This window comes from Poeciliopsis prolifica, unplaced genomic scaffold (assembly GCF_027474105.1).
Source record: "Poeciliopsis prolifica strain line A6 unplaced genomic scaffold, Auburn_PproV2 SCAFFOLD003, whole genome shotgun sequence".
In the NCBI taxonomy this organism is placed as follows: Eukaryota; Metazoa; Chordata; class Actinopteri; order Cyprinodontiformes; family Poeciliidae; genus Poeciliopsis; species Poeciliopsis prolifica.
Window position 1 is genome coordinate 8,010,987 of NW_026562378.1, and position 12,595 is coordinate 8,023,581.

Here is a 12,595-nt window from a genome sequence, read left to right on the forward strand (position 1 = left end):
ATATGGAAAAGTTGTGTCAATGCATGTGTGTTTAAGTAGGGAAATGAATATTTTTGTCAGGTCCGGTAAGTGACTCAATCTTTTCAAGTCCTTCAGTTTTCCTGCAGACGCTTGTACAATGTTCTGGAGCAATCTGATCATGAAGGGAGCACGGCGATCTTTACACAATTCTTCCTTCAAGATCCGCTGTGAAAGTAAAACGAAGATGGAGGAGAAGAGGTGTGAAAACAAATTCCTGGAGCCCGTTCTTGGCAACTTGCAGTTTTCCAGGGCGAGATTTGGGCAACTGACCAAAAATCTGGGTTGTCGGGCGGCTTTGTTGAACATGTTGCTGCTGCCTCCCCGGCGGAGGGACCACTTCCAACAACGATGACGTCCCCAGGCCGAGAGGAGACGGAGCAGGGGATGAAATTGAAGGACAATTAAAAAAAAAAAAAAGAAGAAGAAATGGAAAAGATTTCCCACATTCCTCTGGTGCTGTGTTTCCATGACAACCACTTTCACAACGTAGTCGAAGTCGAGGGCGCCTGTGGTGCAGCGAACGCATTTTTTGACAAGGTTGCTGCCACACAAAAGAAGCCAAGAGAGGATAGCAGAAGAAAAAAGGAGGAGGAAATAAAACGAGGGTTGCACGGGAGATAAGAGGATGAGTGACTCGGGGTAAATAGGCTTTGATTAAAGCAAAGGCCCCATTGAATACAAAGACGCATTAAAAAGATAGACTCAACCAGGTCATTACTTTGGCCATAAAGGTTATTGCTGCTCAGTGAATGAAAGGCCAAGACTATTATATTCACCTTTCTGGTGATGTGCTACAGAGCTTTAAATTGGCTTCCACTTTTTCTTTTGATGTGCTTAAAAAGTCTTGAAAGATCCAAGCTCATTAATTCAGCCCATCACTTGTTGCATCAGAGGAGGAAGCAACTTTCAAAACACATGTGAAAAAGAACTGGCTCTAAAAATAGACAGAGGGAATAATTTTCTGAGTGATTGAAAGTTTTTTTCAAATGTATAACTAAATTTTCTCACCGGTATGCCAAATAAAAAAAATATATATATTGTGAAATATGGGTCACATATAACTGAATTTACATCTTGTTGTGTAACCCTGGCACATCTCAGCCAAGCACATAAATATAAGTATGAAAGTGATTGCAGACTCTGTCAACTAAATAATCAATCAAAACAACTACTTCTAAAATATATATATAAGGACTAAGGTTCAGCACATGTTACATTTGTTACTGCAATCATTCGCAACCACATCATTCTTTTCAAATTACAGTCATATTTCTGACAAAACGAGGGTTTCGCACTTAAGCCTTTCACATCATAGCTGAACAGTGATATCAGTTTCCTCTGAAAACGCTGCACTATCATTCTCAAAATTGCTGTGAATTACAGTCCTGCATTCCTCAGACCTGCTGCAGTTTCTTGTCACAAACAGTAACATGAAACTGCTAATATATAGTTATGGCACACTTCAACTAAAGGGAGAGAATGGAAGCTGGATTGAATCTAACCGATAGAGATGAAACAAACACGTTAGTTATTGGCTATGAAGAAACATGAGAAAAAAAAAAAACAAAACCTGAGATTACTGACCGGAATTTTGTAGTCACTATTTCACAGCAGTTTTTATTTATTTATTTTATTTTTAATTTTTTTTGGTAAAACAATTGATTTGCAGGTATCAATCTCAGCCAATTTTGATTTCTCTGTATGATCAATAAGGAATTATTAACCCTTTGAATTAGTAGTAGAGGTGACCTCACAATATAGATAATGTCATGTAACCTATTAGACCAGTTAGAGCAGCTAAGAGCTACAATTATTAAAACAGCAGTGTGTGTGTGCTCCTGAGAGAATGCAAGTCCTTTAATTAAGATTTCCAGAAGATCGCCAGCATTTCCAAATCCATCATGTGTGATGACAGAGAGGGATAGAAAGCTTAAAATGAAAAGCAACAGCAACTTTGCTATTCTAATTTTATGTTGTCTACTTAAGATTTTGTTCTCACTGGCAGCCAGAACAGCAGGCACATTGTAGTTACATATATTTTAATTTTTAAAATCATCTTGTGGTTCCTCAGATGTCATTTTAAACACTTTACTGATACTAGTAAATAGATAAATTACTGTTGGCATGAACTGCTAATGCCTAGAGACGGTTCCCTAATCAGATTATTGAAATTTCAACCAGAAGGTCGTTGGTCAGGGTAAGTAAAGCTGAGACATGGTGAATTCAGCTCGCATCTCTAACTCCAATCAAAGCCATTTGAAAACTTGTGTCAGCTGTAACCTTAGCTAATTTTGATGTCAAAATCTTGCAGCAGTCAAGATATGTGTACAATGTTGTCGATAAAAAGAGAGGTTTAATTGGTAGAGTCCATTCCCTTTAGTAATCCAACAATATTCCGTAAACTAAAAGTAAAGCATCTCAAAATGTGTGATGTGAAACAAATAACAAAATCTCAACAAATGTGTCTTAAACATAATTATTTTTACCTTTCAAAGGTGCACGGGTGAAGGCCGATCCTCACAATTACAGCGCTGCCTGCATTAAGATGGCTGCCTTCGATGGTGATCCTTGTTCCACCAGACAGAGGACCGGAGGAGGGGTGGACACGGGAAAAATATGGAGACTAATGAAGAGGACGGAGGGTAAACAGGTCAGGAATAACTCTGTGCTTTTATCATGGCTGTCAAACGTGATTACAAAATCAGCGTAGAAACTGTTGTCATAGCTGTATTTTAAATTAGAAACACTTGCCACAAAGGTGAAGGCCTTTGATGAAACAGTTTTGTAGTCGGGGTTGATGCAGGGTTGTTCCCCCACGCAGACCTCCACCTGAGCCTCCTGCACTCTGTAACCCGTTGCATCAAGCAGTCGACACACTATCCTGCAAGAGACAGAAAACACAACGGCATTAAAATGGTTTCTTAAACACTGCAATTTTGTTTGTGGAGAGTCGGTCTAAGTGAAAAGCAGATATATATATGTGTAAAATTTGTTTTTATAAACTTAAAGAATAGTGGTGTATGTTGTTGTTAATCCATTTTGATAAGAACATTTGCAACCATAACTAATATAAAAAAGTGAATAAATGACTTATCACTTTTAAATAGAACTCTTAGAGGCCTGTTAATAAATGCAAGAGGAGCGGACGAGGTTCTCTAACATAATTCAGATTAATTGCATTGTTTATTTTTACATCAAAGTGTTTTTCCGACTTAGGGTTACCTATTTCACAGCAGAGAAAGATGAAGGTTTTCCATGACGGAAACTGTTTCAGTTCACACAAAAAAAGACATTGCGGAAGAAAGATACAAAGAGACGCTCAAGAGAACTTCATGATCCGAACAGAAAAAACTGTGTTTTTCCTGATCCGTCAATGTGAGTCTAAAAGCAATCTGTCCTGTAGATACAGTGTGTCCTTCATAAAACAAATGTTCAGAGAAAAAAAAAAGTCTCATCTGAAATGGAAGAGTTTTCTCTGCTCCTGTGTACACTAAGCCTGCATTAGCTCATACTGTAGAACCGTAAGCAGAGCACATGGCCTTGGGCGCTGGCTGGCCAAATGAAAATCCACTGGAGAAATTATTGAGCGACGAGAAGAGTGGTGGTGCAGCCTGCAGGGACACACACGCACGCACACCACATATGCACAAACTCACTAACTTCATGTTTCAGCCACTGGAGACACAGTTGACTGTTAATTAGCCAGAGCGAACGAATGAGACAGCGAGAAAGGGCGAGAGTGCAGACCAGAGAGAGAGGAAGAGAGAGCTCAGGAAAGAAGGAGGGAGAGGCTGATTAATTGAACGTGCTCATATCTTACACATCTCCTCAGCTTCCCCACCCTGGGATAAGTTGTTAACTCTGCTGCCTCCTTCCTCCCCTGCAGGTGGCCATAGCAACCATGGCGCGGCGGCGACAATGAATTTCACATTCCGATGCCGCGCGCATCAATTGTTTTTACTTTCCCTTTCATTTATTCCCAGGTCTCCTGGTATGACAGGGGGCCGCGATTAAAATGCTGGACATCTCTCAGTTAGAAACGCGGCTTCAGCTGCAACAGGGCCGCACCGAAGACAGCTTGGCTACACCGAGCTGGCATTTAAATACTTAAAAGGTGCCTCATTTGGATTATTACGTTGAAATGTAAAATAGTTCAGAGTGAAACCTATCACATTGTGACACATTACAATTGATAAAGCAATAGCCTTTTTCCTCACTACAGGCTTTTCCCAAAGTGAAGTTAATTCCTTCAATTCAAAGAAACAGAGACCATGTGAAAGGTGGATAACAAGTGCCAGTAGAACAAAAAGGATGAAGAGCGGCAGTGAGAACAATGTGTTCACATTTTTACCAAGCTGTTAAGAGGACTTCCTCCACCCCTCTTTTTCAAGACACTGACCTTTGACCTGTGCTGTCAGTCCTAAACACTCCTCTCCAGATCTGATAGGGCTACAGGAACATCGAGTGAAATCAGGCCACTAATGGCTCCATATGGCTAACATCACTTATAATTAGGATGACAACCCAACTGCCTGCCACGCCCTCCTCCTCTTTAGCGTAGCGCTGTAACAGATTTGCAGCGTCACAGAGCTGAAAAGGTTAAACTACAGATGTACTCAGTAATCAACTGGTGACTGAAACTGGATCATTTTACGCTTTGCCCTAATTGGTAAAAATATATATTCTATTTTAAGATCAGAAGACACAATAGACCTAACCGCTAGCTGATCACTCTGATAACACTCTTCGACATAGATGCCGGTACTGAGGAAATAATAAAAATTTTGCTAGGATTATTATAAGTGAAAGTAGTAAAAGTTGAGATGGAACCACAAAAGTTGCAAAACTTAGTTTTGGCTAATTTTGAACAAGATATTAAGCATATTGCAAATTTGGAGTGTTTTATTTTTTGGAGTTATATCACACTCAAATCCTGCTGGAGTAGAAAATGTTGGCAATCGTTTGGAAGTCTCACATTTGGTCTACAGATGGTGGAGGCTGTGGGCAGCACTTCCAGGGGCAAATTGATACATCCTCAGTGTACAAAATGTTATTAATGCAGATTTTTGCATACTCACTGTTTGAAAATTGTTAGGTATATTCTGTTGTCATCCTTCTGAAAGAAGGATCTGTGAAATAACCTCTCACCTATATTACAATCATCTCTGGTATTAAAATGAAGATATATGCACAGTCTATTCTTGGCTTTTTGTATCTATTTTCCATAGCCTGTTTAATTTTTTTTGTGCTTTGTTTTGTTTATCTGAGCTAATTTGACAAGGGACTTTCCTTTGAATGAGATTAATAGTTAGTCTTATCTTGTATTTTGCTTTGATTCGACTTGGAAAACTAAACTCAGAGAAGAGAAGTGCATCAAACCTCAATTATTAACTGGTTGCAAGACAGAAAACAGTGGGATTAGCCAATCATTGAGGCACTACTACTAATATTACAAGCCAAAAATAATTCAATTTGGTTTATTTGTATAGCACCTACTCACAATGTCATCTCAAGGTATTTTACAAAAAAAAAAAGTCAATTCAATTCACACATGCAATCCAATCAATCCTAGTTATCATACTTATTCAAATCAGTTCATAAAGTTCTTTGAGGAAACTCAGCAGATTGCATCAAATCATTGACTTGCGGCATTCACGCCTCCTGGACGAAATAATTTTTTTCTCTGTTTTATACATTAATGTACAAAAAGATGTCAAAGATATTTTAGATATGTCTGACAGAGCTTTATGCAGAAGCAGAGGTTTATACAGAAGCACAACTAAGCAATGTGTATTGACCATCATCACTAAGCAGGCGTATTAGAAAATAAACTTAGGGTTAGTCAACAAGCTCGGAGCGTCCCAGTTGAGTTATATATTATAAAATTATATAATGTAGAAAATTATATATGCGAGCACAAAAAAAACCCACAAATTTATATAGAAAACATAAAGAGACTGATGGTCACAGCTAGCAAAGGTAAGATAATTTCTGATATATGTTAAGAATAGTTAAACCTGTCGGTCATGTTTTTTTTAAAACATTGTCAATACTTTATTACTTGAAAAACTAAGTAACATTTATTTTGCAAAATTATTTATATTACTGGATATGTAAATAACTAAATGATTCAAGATAAAGACTGCTCTGCCTCATTTATAGTTAGAAATGCTGAATGCTATTATTTATTTAATAAGCTAAGAAGTAACAAAAGATCATGGCCTTGTTATTTTTGGTTTTATTTTACAAACACTTTTACTCCATAGAGTAAAAGTGTTACTCCGTAGATAACACAGCTTTTTGTCTTTCACAATTTATGTCAAATATTTGAGGAAAAAAAATAAAGGAATTGGGAATCATTTCTGTGTCATGAGGACAGTTTTATAAAAATTATCCCTCCCCAAATACTTGATGGGTCCAGAGATCGGTCTGATCAGGTGGATCTCATGTCTAAATGCAGCCACACTTATGCTTCCATGAGACAGTCTGTGAGAAAAACTCACCCTTATTCCTCTTGAATCCACTGCTATAAACGGAAAAACAAAATCAGAGTTCGTAAATTATAGATCACAATTGACATGTCACCACCCATTTTGGCGACACCTGTCGTCACTGGGGAGAGCAGCGCTGCGTTCTGTTGTTTTTACTGTCAAACCATCAAAGTCACATTTCTTGCCTTTCCTTCTAAGTGAGGAGGAAGACAGAAAACTAAGTCAGCTGGGGCTGTGCTGCAAAACTCAGCAAATGAAACATTTGTGTCAGCTGACAGCTACATAAGGACGTGAATACCGACGACGTCTCAAACTGTCACGAGCGTCCCAAATTTCTTCCTTGTCCCAATATTTTTTATTCTCTGCTTCAAGAAAAATGAATTCAATACAAGATAGAGACTGCATCGTTGGGTTACTTGCAAACTTTTCATACTCATTAAATCTTTTCTCATTTCGTCATACAAAACCATAAACTTGTGTTTTATTTTTAGGTGACAGACCAACATAGAGTAAAGTTTCATTGTAAAATGGAAATCTAAGGAGAACTAGTCCAGGTAGTTTGCAAATAGCAATGTTGGTAATCAACCTGGGTCACAAAAATTTTAAATGGATGGATTCAAAACTTATTAAATAAAACCCACCTGTGTAATTCAATATTATTATAGAATGAAAATTTGAAGAACTACTGGTGGAATACAAACAAGTTTGCAAAGAACTTGCTCTGGTTGTGCATAAAAAAAAAAAGCTAAGTGTGGAGAAAAGGTAAAACTGTGAATCACACTTAACAGCACTGTCTTCATATTGAAGGTTGGTTGGTGGCAGAATCATGCTGCAGGTAAGTTTTTCACCAGTAGGGGAAAAAGATGCTGGTCAAAACTGATGAGAAGATGGATAAAAAATAAATACAGGGCAATCCTGGATCAAACCCAATTAGTCTAGAAGAAAACAACCCCACAAATGTTCATACGCGCCATCTAATCATACTGCATTTCAGCTATTAGCAGAAAAGTAACAGAAACACAGTATAGTCTCTAACCTTACATACTTGCAGTTGTAAATGCAGTGAAAGGCGACTGGACTTATTTAGATAGTAGAAGACATTTACTCTCTCATTCAAGAGGCTTCTTCATTTCTGAACATTGGTTGAAAGCGTCACACTTATAAATTGTAGTCAGAACAACAACAACACTAAACCTTAATTACCCCATTAGTGACCTAACAGCACTGCTGTTGTGACTGTCGTCTTTTGTGTTGGTCTAAAATCCCCCATCCAAAAAATTACAATTAACAAATTAAAACCTGTGGTTTCAAGGTGACAACATGTGAACAATAATCAAGGGCTATTAACAATTTTCCAAAACACAGTGAAGCTCAAGCTATTTCTGAGCAGCTACAACAGGGCTCTGTTTATCTTTCTGATGGCAACTGAAGTATGATATCATGACTCACATGATATTACTTATATCTGAAATAAAATAAGCTCTGTACAGATGAAGTGACCTTTCGCAGTTAAAACAGAGCTCAGTCGTATTAAACAGACTGTGCCGAAACATAAAGCGAAGGGACTTTTCTGGCTGTTGCAAATAACGCGCTTCCCAGAATGTACTCCTGCAGTTATTAAATGAGAGTTAAATTAAATCTATGACACCCGCTGTGACTCAGAATTTCCAAGAAAGCAGTAAATATAACTTAATGAGAGGAGGCGTTCACATGACAACCGTTTAGCTACGAAGCAATTTCATAGGACGAAAACCACCCACTTCCAATTTTTTAGTACTATTCATTTGGTGCATCTTAAAATGAGAAGAGTTGAAAAAAAAAAAAAAGAATTTGGCGTAGGAAGCAACATAATTCAGTTTATTCGTTGTCATTATTTGCGGAATGAAAGTTCATTGTTATCTGCCGTCACATGCACATGGACTCCACGTCTGCAGCGCGGTGCTGCCATACACAGCTTGGGGCACTTTGAAAGGAATTGGTTCTGTTAGAGAGGAGGAAACAGCTTTTAACCTTTGCAGGTTTTATGAAACGGGATCTGAGAGAGAGATTGTTGTGCTTAACGTCCAGTGTCACATCAATATGGAACTAGAACAAGCGGGGGAAGTGGAGCGCTTTAGCCCTAATGTGAATGGATGGCAAGATATCTGACAGTGTCGACGTACTGCTCAGCGCTGATGAACTGGTCCTCCTGAGGGATGCACTGGACCTTCCCGATGCGGACTCCGCCTATGATGTCTTTGAACTGCAGACCCAGGTTCTCACCGGTGATGGTCAGCATAGTCCCTCCCTGTCTGGGCCCCGTCTCCGGGAACAGCTGGCGGAAAGACAAAACAACAATAAGACATTTAGTAAATTAATAGAAATATAATGTGTGGCATGTGTAATTTGCTTCAAAGGACTAAATGATTCAATGCAAAAACAGAAAAGCTTCTTGCAAAAGTATGTATATATTTATTTTTAGTTTCTCATACATGTTTTTTGATTTTGTAAAATATTTGGGCATCTTTACAATAAAGGGTAACACAAAGTAATACATAATTGAGAAGTGGATAAAACTGATGAGACCTTTTAGGGTCTTTATAAGAATAATTGTTTCCTTCACTCTGACACCCCTAAAAAAGTCAGAAATTAACATACTTGATGAAGAGGCTCTGTGTTTACAATAAATACAGTAAAAATACACCAGAGAAGACATATCAGTCTGAACTGATAATCCTCCCTATAAAGCATGGTGGTGGTAGTATGAGGCTGTTGGGATTCATTTTCTTCAACAATGGCAGGGATCAGTCTGGTCACAGTTAATGGGTCAATGAATGAATTAATAATTCTTGATTAATCCTTAGAGGGAAAATGTGCATTTAAGTACAGCTAATCCAAAAAACAAAAAAAACCAGCAAACATAACGGACATTCGTTAGATGAGAATGACAACATTAAGTTATTTGATTGGGGAAAAAAATCCTATTTTGCGAAATACCTCTGAACATGAAAGCAAGAAATTAACAACGTAAAGATGGGGGGGAAGTGAAGATGCCGTGTTGGCCTTTGGCTGAATACATCCTTTTGAACAGAGTAATCCTGGACGAAGGTTTCAGGCAGTAACATCAAATTGTGGTTGTGCAAAACGTGCAGAATGGGGCACTTTGTGTTGTTTTTTAAAATCCCAATATAATAATACATCAAGATTTGGTTTGTGAAGTCACAAAATGTGAAAAAGTTCAAGGGATTTTAACGGCTTTTAAAAATCGCTCTACTAAGCTGCGTGATGAACGTTGATATGGTCACTGTGTTGTGCGAGAAGTGCTACTTCATCAGCCCCATTAAATCCATCTCCGTTCAGTTAAACAATCCCAGTCTGCCAGTTCTCACATTGGACCCATCCCTCTCAGACTCTCTCCTATCTCTCGCTCAACCAGCGATGATTGATATGAACATTTAACACTCACAAAGTCTTTAACTAGGGATCCCCTTTCTTTCCCCTCAAGGTCTGTGAGAGGTGAGCTGAGGTGCTAATAGCTACCCAGCCCCAGCCTGGTCGCTAATCACTTCCTATTCATCCGGCCCTATATGCAGACAATGGTAATCAGTCACTTCTACCATAATTAGGCCTAAAGCTAATTGGATTAGAGCATGGCAGGGCAGAGGGGTCATTTGAAGCAACACAGAGGGGGAAGAATGGGGCGAGACGAGGAATGTGGGAGATTCTGCCGGTCGGGTGTCATGATGGGTAAATATTAGATGTGAAACTTACAATTTAAAAAAAAATCTTGCATCATATCAAAGTTAAAATAATAAATGTGTTTGTTCTGTTATTACAGTGGTGAAATTAACCATGTTTTATTTTCATTGACTTGTTCTCACAACTCATATTTTTATATTTTTGGTTTTTGTTAAGATTTCTTTCCTCTATGGATGCCTGAAGTAGTCTTCATCATACTTTTTCATTTCACTACTGCTACTTTTATGTTAACAAAACATCGATGCAGACGTGCCCCACCTTTGGAGTGAACCATGCTTAAAGTAGAGCTTAAAGTTACAAGCCCTGCCATAAACAAGATTTGTTAAATATCTTATAATAAAATATTTATTCCTATATATCCTAGCTAATATATGCCTCTGGTTAACTTTCATGAAATTATTTTAAAATCCTTTAAAAAAATAATTTTAAAAGAGAATGCACCCCAAGTTTGCTCCACCCATATAAGTCACAGTGCTCCTTGTCAGCTGTTGAAATAAAGCTAATACTTGCTTGTAACAAGGACAAATTGATTCTTTGGAAATTTTTACAAACAAACAAACAAAAAATACCACCTGTCCTGTAGCGGTGTGTCTATTAAATAATCCACTACAGAATGGCAACCTGAAAAGAAAAATTAACCTGCCAATATGAGAAATGACTAAAAAACTTAATTTTAATCAGTTCCATAACGCTTTATCTATATTTTTATTATAATGTTAACATACAGTGCATTTTCTGGAATTTTTACTCGGGCTCGTCATATTCTCAAGATCTTATACTTTTAAAAATTAGGAAATTAATTTAATAAATCAAACTTGATTAAAGTAAAACTGGACCATAGTGTGGACATCTGTTCACACTTCCTCGAGGTGTTTGATCTGTTCTGGATAATAATGAGACTGGTCCTTCAAGGCAATGTTTTCAGTGCAATACCTTCCACAAGGATCTTCGGTCTAATAGAACTACGGAAACTGTGGCTGGTTAGTGTAAGACGCAGCTGCTCCAAACACTGCTGACAGAAGCGCAGTGTCACAAAGGCCAGAGCTGAAATGCCACAGAGATAAAAATAAACTGCTTTCCATCTTGCACCAGCTCAGACGCTGATGAGCATCTCTTCTCTTCTCCCTCTCGAACCTTTTCAACTTTCCTCCAACTTGCAGCTTTTGCTCTGCTCTAAATGTGCATTTTAAAGGCTCCGGAGTCGTTCCCCAGCCAGAATCTTCAGATATGTTAATCAACTTCTCTTTCTCAATAAGTGGCAGCTTATCAAACACACATACACACGAGCTGCTACATCAACAGCGAAACAGCAGAAACAAAAAGGCCTTTTTGATAAAAGCCGCCAGCCTAAACACTCGCTCTATTCTCCGCTTGCCGTCACAACGCTTTACGCCCATTCAGAGCCTCTTTTTTTCTTCTTTGTAGCATCCTTGTCCTGTTGTGTTGAAGGCTTTGTGTCAGGCCCATTGTGTCTGACTAAGCAGCAGAGCACAGATAGCATCTGCTCATTATAGGAGGGGGAGGAGAACAGGAGAAGAAAGCAGGGGGCACGGAGAGATGATATGCACGCTGCATAAGGCCTCTGAAGTTATCTGCTGTGTGAAAGCCTCTCAGAAAAACAAAAAGTCACAAACAAACTGATGATGGTACCGACATAAATATAACAGCCTTTACAAGCTGACTAAGTGAATTATTAATAAGATAATCAATGAAGAAGTGTGAAGAACATTATGTCAGAAGTCAAAATCCATCCGGGGCCAATTATAACATTCTAGCTCAACTCTGAGGGCACAGAAAGAGTCGTAAAAATGTAAACGGCTGACATCTTGCCGTAATTGTTCCTTTATGGACAGGAATTGCAAGCATTTACACCGCCACTAGGCCATTTTATGTCTGCTTGTGTAGTAACAATGAGGCTCATTGTTCAGCACTAAAACTCGATCAGCAAATCAAAGCGGTCCAGTCGATAAAAACCTCTAAAAGGAGCAGAATCTGTCTCCATGTTGACGGAGGTCGCTATAAAGACGGGAAAATGACAAAAGCATGGGACTTGTACAGGAAAAGCATGAAAAAAAAAGAAAAACTTGAGGTGGTAAAGATGCACAGAGGAGAACAATTAGATGAGAAAGCTGAAAATCTTGGAGCTCAATAGCCCACTGTAGAGAAATCACTGGCTTTTTCATGTGCACATAAATGACATTTGCACTTCTCCACAGAAACAGCTGATCATTTATGTTATCCACTTTCCTATTTTCAAAAGCTGACAGAATGCAAAAACTGTGCCACATGCAGAAGCACTAAAAATGCACCATTACCGCCCCCACGCTGGCACGGCCGGCTCCGTT

The 12,595-nt window shown here is 38.5% G+C and overlaps 1 protein-coding gene across 4 annotated transcripts in view; it reads right to left on the minus strand.

The window, feature by feature from the left end:
- LOC129358537 (plexin-A1-like) overlaps nucleotides 1-12,595 on the minus strand; it is a 204,467-nt gene that overhangs the window by 36,091 nt on the left and 155,781 nt on the right. For all 4 annotated transcript variants that reach the window (XM_055027665.1, XM_055027663.1, XM_055027664.1 and 1 more), the window contains exons 13-15: nucleotides 8,675-8,826; nucleotides 2,773-2,902; nucleotides 2,508-2,644 (exon numbers count right to left, since the gene is read on the minus strand). In XM_055027665.1, the coding sequence (XP_054883640.1) occupies nucleotides 2,508-2,644; nucleotides 2,773-2,902; nucleotides 8,675-8,826 (419 nt within the window). The remainder of the gene's footprint in view (nucleotides 1-2,507; nucleotides 2,645-2,772; nucleotides 2,903-8,674; nucleotides 8,827-12,595) is intronic.